Genomic DNA, 13,126 nt, shown 5'->3' on the forward strand with positions numbered 1-13,126 from the left:
TTGTACAGAAATGTTTATAGCAGTTTTATTCATGATGGCCAAGATTCAGAAACAACCCAAAATGTCCATCAACAGGTAAATGGTAAACAAATTATAATACATCCATGCAGTGGAAGACTGCTCAGCAACACAAAGGAATATATACTAATACATGTGACAACATGCAGGAATCCCAAAAACTTTATTTGGAGCAAACACAGACACAAATGCATATATAAAGTATAGAATTATATCAAACTCTATAAAGAGCAAATGTGACCTATGGGGGCAGATGGCAGGTTAGTGGTTGCCTAGGGCTGCAGGTGGGGGCCTACTGATTGCAAAGGGGTACGAGGCAGCTTTTGGGGTGATGTGAATGTTCTACTTCGATTGTGGTGGTGGTGGTTTCATGGGCATATACATCTGCCAAAACTCATCAAATATACACACACACACACACACACACACACACACATCTAGAGGTCAGGGGAGGGGAAAACCAGAGGGAGAGGGAGAGTGAGAATCCCAAGTAGGCTTCATGCCCAGTGTGGAGCCTGACATGGGGTTTGATCTCACCACCCTGAGATCATGACCTGAGCCAAAATCAAGAGCAGGGCACTTAACTGACTGAGCCACCCGGGTGCCCAAAGAGTGTTTTTTAAAGTAATCTCTACATTCAACACTGCTCTCAAACCCACAATGTTGAGTCTCATGCTATATCGACTGAGCCAGCCAGGTGCCCCCAGAAATTTTTTTCAGACCATCCTCCTCAAACTAAGTGAGGCTCCCTAGTATGCACACACTTCATAATCTGTATTTTCTCCTATAGCATTTCCTAGAGTTTGTGATTATTTTTATTGGTTTCCTGTTAATTGCCTCTAGACAGGGCACCAGCAGGTCCTGATCCTGTCTCTCTGGCTCACCACAGATTGCTAAGCACCTGGCACCAAGCGTGCATGCAGTAGGTGCTTAATAAGCACTCATTAAACAAATGAATGCAATAATTAGGGAATGTAGAGGGCCAGGACCCTCAGCAGGAAGCAAAGGAGAGAGCAACAGCTGGCTCTGGGCCCCCACTGTACCTATAGAGCTACAGCTCTGTGGACAGGATGACTTCTGGGCCCGACCAGTCAGGGCCCTGGTTCTGCTTAAGGAAGTCAGCTTCCTTAAGTCTGTCCAATTCCTCGGAGATCTCCAGGAAGCTCTTGCCTTTGGTCTCGGGGAGGAAGAAGGCAGTATAGATGGCTCCACAAACACAGACACCAAGGAAAGGCACATAGAAAAAGTGGGACAAGCCCTCCTGCGGGTGAAAAGAGAGACCCGAAGCCCTGGTGTGGCCCCATTCAGCCACCAGACAGAAGGCTTCATGACAGGCGGTGATGAGGGATTTGTCCCTCTTGGTTCAGATGAGTCCTAACCCCACCAGCCTCAGTCTCCCTGGATAGAGACCTCCCACTGGGACTCTCCTGCTGACAGAGATGAAATCTAAGGCCAGGGCCCCATGAGGGGTGGGGGCGGCGGGGCAGGCCTACCATGATGAACGGAAACCCCAGCCCGACCAGGAAGAGCAAGATCCACATGAGCACTCCACAGACCATATAGGCAGCAGGCCGGGACTTCTGGTCAAACAGCTCCGTGGCCAGGATCCCTGTCACTCCGGCTAGGAGGAGGAGCAGGGACAGGGGGCTGCCAGCTGGGCCCACCTGCCCAGCCTTTCCCTCACCTTGTCCTTGACATGGGAGTGGAGATCCCCCCTCCTCCTCCTCCCGCCATTCCCTCCCAGAAGCCTTGGTACAGGTAGGCAGGGTGGAGGGCATGCAGGTGACACGGCATTCACAGCCACCCACCATGCACGCAGACATTCATGCTCCTTCCACAAAGCTCAAAGCCTCTTGGGCCCACTCACCGGGGCCAATGCCAAAGCTGAGGATGAAGGCAAAGATGCAGGACATGGCCAGGTAGGGCATCCAGGGGACAGAGCTCTGTAGTAAAGGGAACTCTCATGTCCATGGAGAGAGATGGACATCAGGCCGCCCCAAGCCGCAACCGTCGTGTCCAGCCCCGCTACCTGCAGGCACAGGGCCACGGTGAAGATACTTCCCCAGCAGGTCATCAGGGAGTAGCCGGCTATCAGCAGCACGCGGCGGCCCACCCTCTCGATCAGCACACACTGCAAAGGAAAGGAGCTCTGGTGACCGGCAGGGACTGGAGCCACTGCCCCTGTTAGAGGTGAGCAGTGGGTTGCTGGTGGTGGGTGGGAGGGGGCAGTTAGGAGCAGCTGATTGCTTCAGGAGATTAAGGCATTATTAATTAGGTCAGTCCTTTGGTCATCTGCAAATGGTGTGGGGTTTTTAAAAGATTTTAGAGACACACAGAGAGAGGCAGAGACACAGGCAGAGGGAGAAGCAGGCTCCACGCAGGGAGCCCGATGCGGGACTCGATCCCGGGTCTCCAGGGTCAGGCCCTGGGCCGAAGGCAGGCGCTCAACCGCTGAGCCACCCAGGCGTCCCTTCAAATGGTGTTTTAAGTGCACGGTCAACAGTTGGTGCTCAATAAATGTTGGCTAACTCGCCCCATTGGAGCACAGTGACCTGGAGCGGAAAAGCGCTCAGGGCCCCAGGCCCCGCCGCCCGCCGCAGGGCTGCTGGGGGTCACCCGGAGCGCGGCGACTCACCGACACGCAGGCCGCCAGCAGCTCGCAGCTCCCGGTGCCCACGACGGCGTACTGGACCTCCGCGTCGGGGACGCCGGCCCCCCGGAACACCGACGAGGCGACCGCGTACACCTGGGGAGGGCGGGCGGAGGCGAGGGCCGGGCTGCGGCTGCCTGCGCTCGGCAGCGGCCCGGGGCGGGGACGCGGGGCTCACCGAGTCGTTCCCGCACAGCTCCAAGGCGCCGCCCAGCACGGCCAGGCTGGTCACCTGCCTCCGCAGCCCGCGGTCCTGCAGCAGCTCCCACGGGCGCCGCGCTCGCTGGCCCCGGCAGGCGGCTCGCTCCTCGTCCAGCTCCGAGAGCTCCTGCGCCACGTCGGCGGTGCCCCGCAGCCGCTGCAGGGCTGGGGGTGCGGGTAGGAGGGCGCTGGGCCTCACTCAGCCCTCTGCGGCCCTCTGCAGTGAGCCCCCACCCCAGCGCCCTTCACCCCCGCGCTGGGCACCCCCCCCCCCCCATCGGAGGGGCATCGCCGTCCCGCCCCTGTCATTTCAGGGCATCAGGGACCAGAAAAGGCTGTAGGAGCTCGGGCTCCTGCGGATACATCAGAAGGGACGCCACCGTGGCAGATGGCCATGACCCAGCAACGGCCCCAGTCCTCCCCCCTTCCCCTAGCCGGGCCCTCTGCTAGGGGATCTGTGCAGCTTCCTGCACCCAAGGGGCAAGGTATGGATCATGTGACTGGCTCCGGTCTGTACGATGAGGCTGTAGGGAGGGTATGAATTTTCAGCCCAAGCCTTAAGAGGCCTTGCTCATTTATTTCTTCTTGTTCTTCTCCCATCACAAAAGGGTGATGGGCGGGGCTGGCCCACTGATCCCAGGAATTGCAGAGATGGCAGGGCAGGGACCCTCCTAAATTAGCCAGCGCCCGGCCGATCTGCATGAGCCATCAAGAGCAGCAAGGTCACCAGCCAGGCACAGTCGACCTCAGCCAACCCCTGGGAACTCAAGAGTGATTGAGTTCAAAATCAAAAAAGCAATCAAAAAAGTGATTGCTTTTTTGTTTGCCACTGAGATATGATTATTAGGCAGCAACAGAAAACTGAGGAATTAACAGGTACCAGGAGGGGGTGCTACCTACCTACTAGGACCTGGAATCTACCCTACTGATTTCAAGACCAGGCAGGGAAGGTGAGGGGGCTGGAAAACTGGAAGCCTGGGTATGTAGGGCAGTAGTGGGGAAGAAAGAAAACAGACCTCGTGAACTTCTGGGTAAGAGGGAAGAGATCTTTGCGTGGTGAAAGCATGAATTGGTTGTTTTTAGCTGAGTATTCTAAGCTTACTATCAGAAAAAAAAAAAAAAAGGTGCTCAAAAAGACCTTGAGAGGGAATAAGATTTTTTTTTTTTGGAATAAGATTTAATTCAATTTAACTCCTTCTAGAATTCACTAGATTGGTTTAATATAAAGCAAAAAGAAACAATAAACTTGTTTCTCCTCTGAGCCCCTCCAATTAGCAAAAAGAGTCCCCTATTAAGCTACAGTCTGAAAGCCAGGATCAAATCCAGAGCACTGCCAGGGAGCTATGGACTCAGGTAACAATGACATTAAGGGTGTGGCTTAGTTGGGATCCCTGGGTGGCTCAGCAGTTTAGCGTCTGCCCTCAGCCCAGGGCGTGATCCTGGAGACCCAGGATGGAGTCCCTGCATGGAGCCTGCTTCTCCCTCTGCCTGTGTCTCTCCTTCTCTCTGTGTCTCTCAAGAATAAATAAATAAAATCTAAAAAAAAAAAAAAAAAAAGTGTGGCTTAGTGCAGTGCCTCATGAATCCTCATGGCTGGAAAAAGGGTCACTGGGGGGCTTTAGGGTGATGGACCCCTGCAGCCTGACATGCCCCCAATTTCAGTAATTTGGTCTCAGAGAGAAGCAGGTCTGAAAAAGACTTGTGGGTGTGGCTTTTTGGCAAATCAAATTCGTAGAAAAATCACATTGTTTTTGAGAAAATTATATTGACAAAAGCTCTGCCAGCCTGGATGAAAAGGGACCAAGACAATTTGAAATGTAAAGATTTCTGTGCCCCAACTTTTTTTTTTCTAAAGATTTTACTTATTTATTTGAGAGAGTATGAGCACAAACAGGAGGAGGGGCAGAGGAGAGAGAAGGAGAAGCGGACTTCCCACTGAGCAGGGGGATTGGTGCGGGCTCGATCCCAGGCCCCTGAGATCATAACCAGAGCAGAAGGCAGATGCTTAACTGACCAAGCCACACAGGAACTCCGATGCCCCAGCTCTCTGTGGGCACACTTGCAATGCCCTCTTCAGAAGGTGTCAAGGAAGGATATCTCAGAGGGCAAAAGCCAGAACCTGGGGAAACCATGGCCTGGGGAGCCCCTCCCAGGGGGCAGAACCAGGACTTGATCAAGGAACATTCCGGGCCCCTAGAGCAGGGAAATCTGGCAGCATTTTTCCAGGAGCACTTCAGCGTTAAGGACTGGTGACTGCTTTCTGTTCCCTCAACCCCTCCTCTTTTAAAATGAGGGTTAGTTCAGGTTACCCTGTCCTACTTCCACCATCTTGTGTTGAGTTCAGAGGGGCAGGAGATCTGTGTGTTTAGCTCCTAGGTCTTTGGATCAAGAGGAGGCAACATAGAGACTTGATGTGATCCTAAGATCCTGGACTGCAAGACTGATGCCATGATTGGATGAGACTGTGGGGCCCCGGTGACATTGAACTTGTTTTGCACAGGCAAGGGGTATCAATAATAGCTGTGGCCATGATGGTAAGCTGAGAAGGTGCATGAGCGGGCCCTGGTCCTCACCCTTCTCTAGATCAACACCCCTTGCCATGTGAGAGGATATGCCATTCGTTTTCCCTTCCCTTGACTTTGGGTTCAGCAACATGGCTGGTGGGATGTTCATGGGCACAGGGGACCACAGATTTGCAAAGTGCTTGTGCAATTGGATCTGCTTTCTTGTGCCAAAAGAACATCCCTGGTCTAGCCCATTGGTACCAAGAGTGAGAGGAGAGGCAAGTGCCGCAGAACTTAATTGCTCCAGCCCAGACCAGCCTGAACTGGCTGACTGGCTGATTCCCAGACTTATGAGCCATTCCAGCTGAGATCAGCAGTCATGAAGCGAGCCCAGCAAGTAAATGAGTAGAAGCCATAGAGGATTATTGGTTTAAGCCTGAGATTTTGATGTTCTTGGACATCATTATCTGGCCATTGCTAATAAATCAGCCTATCAGCACCCAGGTGGCATTGGGCCCATGAAGCCTTATGCGGTGTTTCATCTTGCATATGTGGTAGAGGGGAGGGCTTTTTCCTGGCACCATCCTGCAGTTCCTAGAGGTCAGGGACTGACCCACGGCCTATCCCACTGCCTTGGCACTTAGGATAGCCCCTTGGTAAAGAGTTGCTTTTTTAAAGAATTTTTAAAGATTTTATTTATTAGAGAAAGAGCACGGGCAGGGGGAGGGGCAGAGGGAAGGAGGGAGGGGGAGAGAGAGAGAGAGAGAAGCAGACTCCTCGCTGAGCACAGAGCCCAGTGCAGGGTCGATCCCAGGACCCTCAGATCATGACCTGAGCCAAAGTCAGACACTTAACTAGCTGAGTCACCCAGGCACCCCGGTAAAGAGTTTTGAAGAGATGGATGGATGGCACAAAAGTGAGGGACAGCTTTTCCCTGATAAATGAAACCCAAGAAATGGAGATTCACATGCTCTGGAGGGATATGCCCCTAGATCAAGGGTGGTCTGGGGACCCAAGGTCAGGGACTTACCTGCCAGGCAGGCCTCAGTGTCTCCACAGTCAATGAGGAGGTAGCGTGGGCTCTCAGGGAGCAGAGGGAGGGAGGCAAGTTGGAGCACTCCAGGCACTAGACAGCTGGCCAGCAGCAGGGGCCAGGCCCATGGGTCACCCAGGACCTCCCTGGGGAGGCAGAAGAGAGGCCAGACCAGGTGCTTCCTTGTCAGAGCCCTCCCCACTTGCCCTGAAATCCCCTCACTCCCCGCCCCCCACGCCTGTCCCCTGCCTGCTTGCCCTCCTGAGGGTAGAAAACCTGTATTGCTCTCTGGTTCGTCCTTTCCTTTCCTTTCCTTTCCTTTCTTTCCTTTCTCTTTTCCTTCCTTCCTTCCTTCCTTCCTTCCTTCCTTCCTTCCTTCCTTCCTTCCTTCTTTCCTTCCCTTTTTAAAAGATTTTATTTCTTTATTTGACAGAGAGGGCACAAGCAGGGGGAGCAGCAGCCAGAGGGAGAGGGAGAAGCAGGCTTCCTTTAGAGCAGGGAACCCCATGCAGGGCTTCATCCCAGGACCCTGGGATCATGACCTGAGCCAAGGCAGACACTTAACCATCTGAGCCACCCAGGCGCCCTGCTATCTGTTTCTTTCTAACCAGTTCTGGGTCTGGACACCTCTCACCCCAGATAGGGTCCCAAGATAAGGTAGGGCCATGGCCCCACCTTATCCATAGCAACTCCTCTTCCTAGGGCTCCAGGCTCTGCACTCTCCTTTCTTTTCTGGGATAACCAGGATATGACCCCCTTTAAAAGCCCAAGCCTTCATCCTCTCTCTTGTTAAGATCTGTTCTTTGCTCCCTGATCTAGAGAGGAGAGAAAACGGTGATTCACACTGAAGGGTGATTGACTAATACCTGTTTTGTGTTTTGCGTATTAGCCAGATGGGTGTAGACAGGATTTCAACACAAAGATTTCTTAATTCCAAGGAGCAATGCCTTAGTACACTTAATGGATAGAGGAGAAATTTAGGCAAAGGGCTTTTTCTGGCATCCCTCAAACCACTCAGGGCACATGGAGAAAGGATACTTACCTGAGTCCAACCACCTGACCCATCACGATCCCCAGGGCGGTGAAGATGGCTGGGGTCATGGCCACGGCTCCTCGGAGCTCCTTGGGGGCACTTTCCCCCAGGTACATGGGCTGGACACTCATGCTCACGCCTAGATGTGTGCACAGCCACTAAGTTTGAGAGTGCCTTCTAGATATCTAATATACACATAGACACCTGGCTGTATAAACAGTAGCAAGTCAAGAGGGGATTTGTGGATGGCTGTCTGTAAAAGCCCAGGTAGATGTGCTTAAAGCTCTGCTTACTCACATGACAAGCCCCAGAAACTAAGGTGCCCCTAATGGGCTACTCTGCCTCCATAGGGAAGATCTGAGAACTCATCCCTTTTTTTTTTAAGATTTTATTTATTTATTCATGAGAGACACACAGAGAGAGAGGCAGAGACACAGGCAAAAGGAGAAGCAGGCTCCATGCAAGGAGCCTGATGTGGGACTCAATCCCAGGACTCCAGGATCACGCCCTGGGCTGAAGGTGGCGCTAAACCACTGAGCCACCCAGACATCCCTCATGTTTCTATTTTTTTTTAATTTTTTCATGCTTCTATATCCACTTTAAGTGTCTAGCTATATGAGCCTTTTGAGATAAACCATAATTAATCATTTTGCAAGGGCAGCCCGGGTGGCTCAGAGGTTTGCGCCACCTTCAGCCCAGGGCCTGATCCTAGAGACGGGGATCGAGTCCCATCTTAGGTTCCCTGCATGGAGCCTGCTTCTCCCTCTGCCTGTGTCTCTGCCTCTCTCTCTCTCTCATGAATAAATAAATAAAATCTTTTAAAAAATGTATAAAAAATCATTTTACAAAAGAAGAGGTAGGCATGAACGAAAAACATGAAGAAAGAGAAGGCATTAATGCATAAAAGAAAGAGAACAAACGAATGAATAGAGTACCTGAATGAGCAGGAATAGAGAGGCAGGATGAGCTGCGTCCCCCCATACCTGCACTGACTCCTATGAGCAGCCTGCCCAGGATGACCATCTCAAAGGAGCCTGCTCTGCGGCTGAAGCCAAACAGGGTCGCTGCGGCCACCACAAAGATGTTATTCACCAGGAGGGACTTCTTCCTAGGGGGAAGTGGAATGCAAGCCAGAGAGGCTCCGGTTCAGTCGGGGTGGGGGGGGGACTTTCCCGGGGGACCCCTCTTTGCAGCTCCAGCCAGCCCCGATCAGACTTGCGTGGGTGTATGTGAGAGCTGTGTCAAGGAGTCTAAGCTACAAATGGAAATGACCACTAGCCACTGTGTCTGGGACCCACGTCCTCTCCTTTCTGACTGTACCACAGCTTGAAATGACAAAATTTGTATTTCATGGCTTTACCTTTTCAGATTAAGCCTTGCTTTCCTCCCATTCCTTTGTAAAACGAGGGGCCTACCATCTGATTTCTCAGACTCAATAAAACCCTAGAGAAGAAGACTAGGGACCTTCAGAGTAAAGGAAGGGAAGCATTGAAAGCCCAGTAAAGTCCACTCACATTTTCCTCCAGGGATTATAGATCATTTCTTAGAACTTCCAGGATGGCTGGGGGGCCCAGGCCTAGTTCAGTGGGACAGACTGCAGCCTGGGGAGTGGGAACTGGAGATGTCAGCTGCTCCACCGGGACGACGCCCCGGCTCTGGGACTCCTGACCCTGAACAGCGACATGCTGTACCGACAGGGAGGATCCTAGAGGCCAGTATTCTACCCAAAGTCAACAGCACATCGGTGAGAGAATATGAGCTAAAGCACAGCTCTCCTGTGTCTAGAGAATGGAGGATGGCACAGATTATAGCAAACTTGGTCCAGTGGTAATGCCAGTTGAAAACCATATATGGTTTCCTCGGTGCTACAAATTAATAAAGCACTTCACTTGTGGGGTATTTATTTGGAAAGTGCGTTTTGCTCCACTTCAGAACACAGACAACCCCAGAAATGCTCCGCTTTCACCCAGTAGTAATGCACCTTTACCGACCTGCCTGAGGATAGAGCAGCTTTCCAGCTCTGGGCCACAATCCCTTCCACGGGGAGCTGAACAACCCACAGCACGTTCTGCTGGCCCACTTCTTTGATGACCTTATACTGAAAGGTCGGGGGAGAATGGGCACCAGAATAGTACACTAGAGGTCTTGTAAGGCACAAGCATGACAAAGAGTGGAAACTTGAAAATGAGGGGGCCACCACATGAGTGAAGTCCCTGAGGTCCAATGGACTAACATACACCATCATATTTCCTCCAAAGTACATGAGAAATCGCTGCCTTCCCTCTAAGAAGGATGGGCAACTCTCAGAGGACATCTTCCCTTTTTGGAGAGAGTGTGTACAGCACTGGGCGTCATGCACATAAACCAGGTGATTTGAAAACCTGGCAGCTCTGAGTGGAGATAAGCAGACTGGTACTCTCTAGTGGCTCCAAACTTAGTGCAAAGAGCTCTGCTATTGGCCCCTTTAGACTTAGGGGAGCTATGGTGCTCCAAGTGGCTGTGACAGTTGTCTAAAAGGAGAATCATAATGCAAAACTAGAGCTTTGGAGCAAAGCCACTCTACTTCATTGAATTACCATCCTCTTAATTAGAAATAACCCTAACCAGGGCACCTGGGTGGCTCAGCAGTTGAGCATCTGCCTTCGGCTCAGGGCATGATCCCGGGGTCCTGGCACTGGGTCCTGCATTGAGCTCCTTGCAGGGAGCCTGCTTCTCCCTCTGCCTATGTCTCTGCCTCTCTCTATGTGTCTCTCATGAATAAATGAATAAAATGAATGAATGGAAGAGAAGGAAGAAAGAGAAAGAAGAGAAAAGAAAGAAGGAAGGAAGGAAGGAAGGAAGGAAGGAAGGAAAGAAAAGAAGAAAGAAAGAAAGAAAGAAAGAAAGAAAGAAAGAAAGAAAGAAAGAAAGAAAGAAAGAAAGAAAGAAGAAAGAAAGAAAAAGAAAGAAAGAAAGAAAGAAAGAAAAAGAAGAAAGAAAGAAAGAAAGAAAGAAAGAAAAAGAAAGAAAGAAAGAAAGAAAGAAAGAAAGAAAGAAAGAAAGAAAGAAAGAAAGAAAGAAGAAAGACGGATGAACCCTAACCTTGTCAGTAGTCCCTATGCCAGACTATAGGACCCTTTGTGGCCATGTATCCATCATGCACTGTGAGCCATATGACACTCCTATGCTGAGATTGAGTGTGTCCGGTAGCACTCAGTCACTCTTTCAATGGTGCCTCGCGTGGGTCCCAAAGGTTCTTTCTCGTGAGCAAGCTGCTCATGTCAGCATGCCTACTTGACCACTCTACCACCCTTCTCCCAAGGCACACCAGGGCCTCTTTCTTGTCTTTGGTTTAAAACAAAACAAAATAGGCACCTGGGTAGCTCAGTGGTTGAGCATCTGCCTTCGGCCCAGGGTGTGATCCCGAGGTCCCGGGATCAAGTCCTGCATTGGGCTCCATGCACGGAATCTGCTTCTCCCTCTGCCTGTGTCTCTGCCTCTCTCTGTGTGTCTTTCATGAATAAATAAAGAAAAAAAATATTAATAAATAAATAAATAAATAAAACAAAATAAAGCTTGACTTTGGTTTGCAGATGGCTGTGTGCATCTAATAAAATGTAATCAAAATAAAATATAATTTCAAATAAAGCATACATGGTTTATGTTTACTTATAGTTATTTAAATATGAATATAATTGAATATCTCAATTAAAAAAATTTTAAAGACAGAAAGCACACAGGAATCAATGATCAGGAGTTTCCTATCTTCAAACTAACTAACCACCTCACCACCCTACACACCTAACCCTGATTCCTGGAAATGGCAACACATCAGGGTTTGTTTGTTTTTAAAGATTTTATTTATTCATAGAGACACACACATACACACACACACAGAGGCAGAGACACAGGCAGAGGGAGAAGCAGGCTCCATACAAGGAGCCTGATGTGGGACTCGATCTCGGGACTCCAGGATCATGCCCTGGGCCAAAGGCAGATGCTCAACCGCTGAGCCACCTAGGCATCTCCACATCAGCATTTCAATCTGCCACTGGGTGGGAGAGAAACTCCACTGGGTCCCTGTGCTTGGGGCGGGACAGTAAGTTGTCACAACCGGAGCATATGTGCTGAATTTGAATTCTCAATTCCTCCCCTTCATGCTCCTGTCAGCACTGTCATGTAGGGACATTGTACCAGGTATCATCAGATATTTGGGGACAGTTACCAGGTAATAGCGAATTCCTTCTTTCTTGCAAGAAGAGCCCAAATTTGTTTAGGAATGTGCCCCTACCCCTTAAGGTTCAGGTATAAACCCAATAATACATTTTTTAACAATTTTATTTATTTGAGAGAGAGAGCATGAGCAACGAGGGGCAGAAGGAGAGAGAAAAGCAGGCTCCCCACTGAGCAGGGAGCCCGATATGGGGCTTGATCCTAGGACCCCGGGATCACAACCCAAGTCAAAGGCAGACACTCAACCATCTGAGCCACCCAGGCGCCCCTGAAACCAATAATCTAACCCAGACTTGGTGATCCTGTTCTCTATTCTAGTGACCTGGTGCTGGGCAATGAGACATGGCACCTTTTTTGAAAAGTCTGTTGTTGTTGTTGTTCTTTCTGTTATAAGGCATTGACCAAGAAATCTCCCTTCTGCTAGATAATGTTGCCTCTGAGTGAGGCACTGTTCTAACTTCCCAGCTGTAAGCCTGAGGACGAAGACGACACACCATCCAAGGAGCAGATCCAGGGCACCGAGGTAAACCTGCAGGCACCCATCTACACACTTCTTGTATGAGATAAAGGACCGCCTGTTGTTTTAGCCAACTAAGTCCTGGTTTCTGTTACTTGCAGTTGAAGGCATCCTAAGAGATAGACCTGTTAAATACACAAACAACATGGTGCCCATGCAATTTGCATCGAAGGAAAAGGAATTACACCAGTGAGAGAAGAGGGGCTGGTGCCATGGAACTCACTACTGCATTGTGAGTCCCTCCATCCAGAAGCAGATGACCTCCAAGTATAATAACCTGCTGAAGATCCCACATCATCATGTCCACCAAGCCCACTCAAGAATGAAGATTTGGGTTACCCTGATGGGCAAAGAGCCTCAACCAGTGGAAGGACTGACCCAAGACAAGAATGAAAAACTGGAGGATGAAGTCACAAGTGCAAGCAAAGCCTGGGGCCGCTTCCAAAACCACAGAGCAGAACTCCATCTGCACTACCAGACTCCCTGCGTCATGTGCTTCAAAGTAAATTCACCCACTAGTTTTCTATTCCTTGTTAAGTGTTTTCCCTACTCCTTCTTCTTTTCTCCACTTATGGGATGTCCTGATGGCAGCTAAATTTACCATTAAGTGTGTCGATTGCAGAACATTGAGAAGTAACTGCAGGGCTGGTGGAATGGGCATCATGTGGAAGTCCTGCACTCAGAAAGAATATGTCCATTATACTGGCCCTGTGGCACGACCAGATGATGCTTTGAGTGGTCTCACTCAGAGAGGTGAACACATATGTTGGTGTATCTGGGGGATGGTTGAGGAATGCTAGGAGGGGCGCGTATAGAGCTGAATACACAGGAGAAACATGTCTACACATGCAGGGTGGCTAGCAAAGGGGTGGACTGTGGTAGCCATTTGCTCTTTCTGCCTGGCACTGCTTCTCAGCCACAGCTTCACAGGTATAAATGTGTGACCCACAGTGGGTCA

At 50.4% G+C, this 13,126-nt stretch overlaps 1 protein-coding gene across 8 annotated transcripts in view; it reads right to left on the minus strand.

Annotated features, from left to right (window-relative positions):
* The window catches only part of SLC2A11 (solute carrier family 2 member 11), a 21,520-nt gene continuing 8,394 nt past the window's right edge, over window positions 1-13,126 (minus strand). For 2 of the 8 annotated variants that reach the window (XM_077874542.1, XM_077874541.1), the window contains exons 4-12: window positions 8,423-8,547; window positions 7,449-7,578; window positions 6,404-6,552; window positions 2,847-3,034; window positions 2,654-2,764; window positions 2,048-2,149; window positions 1,886-1,961; window positions 1,512-1,639; window positions 1-1,279 (exon numbers count right to left, since the gene is read on the minus strand). In XM_077874542.1, the coding sequence (XP_077730668.1) occupies window positions 1,070-1,279; window positions 1,512-1,639; window positions 1,886-1,961; window positions 2,048-2,149; window positions 2,654-2,764; window positions 2,847-3,034; window positions 6,404-6,552; window positions 7,449-7,578; window positions 8,423-8,547 (1,219 nt within the window). In that variant the 3' untranslated portion in view covers window positions 1-1,069. Of the gene's footprint in view, window positions 1,280-1,459; window positions 1,640-1,885; window positions 2,150-2,653; window positions 2,765-2,846; window positions 3,035-6,403; window positions 6,553-7,448; window positions 7,579-8,374; window positions 8,548-13,126 lie in introns of those variants that run through there. The other 6 variants (XM_077874538.1, XR_013365934.1, XM_077874540.1 and 3 more) reach the window with 6 other exon arrangements.

Source organism: Canis aureus, chromosome 27 (assembly GCF_053574225.1).
Source record: "Canis aureus isolate CA01 chromosome 27, VMU_Caureus_v.1.0, whole genome shotgun sequence".
In the NCBI taxonomy this organism is placed as follows: domain Eukaryota; kingdom Metazoa; phylum Chordata; class Mammalia; order Carnivora; family Canidae; genus Canis; species Canis aureus.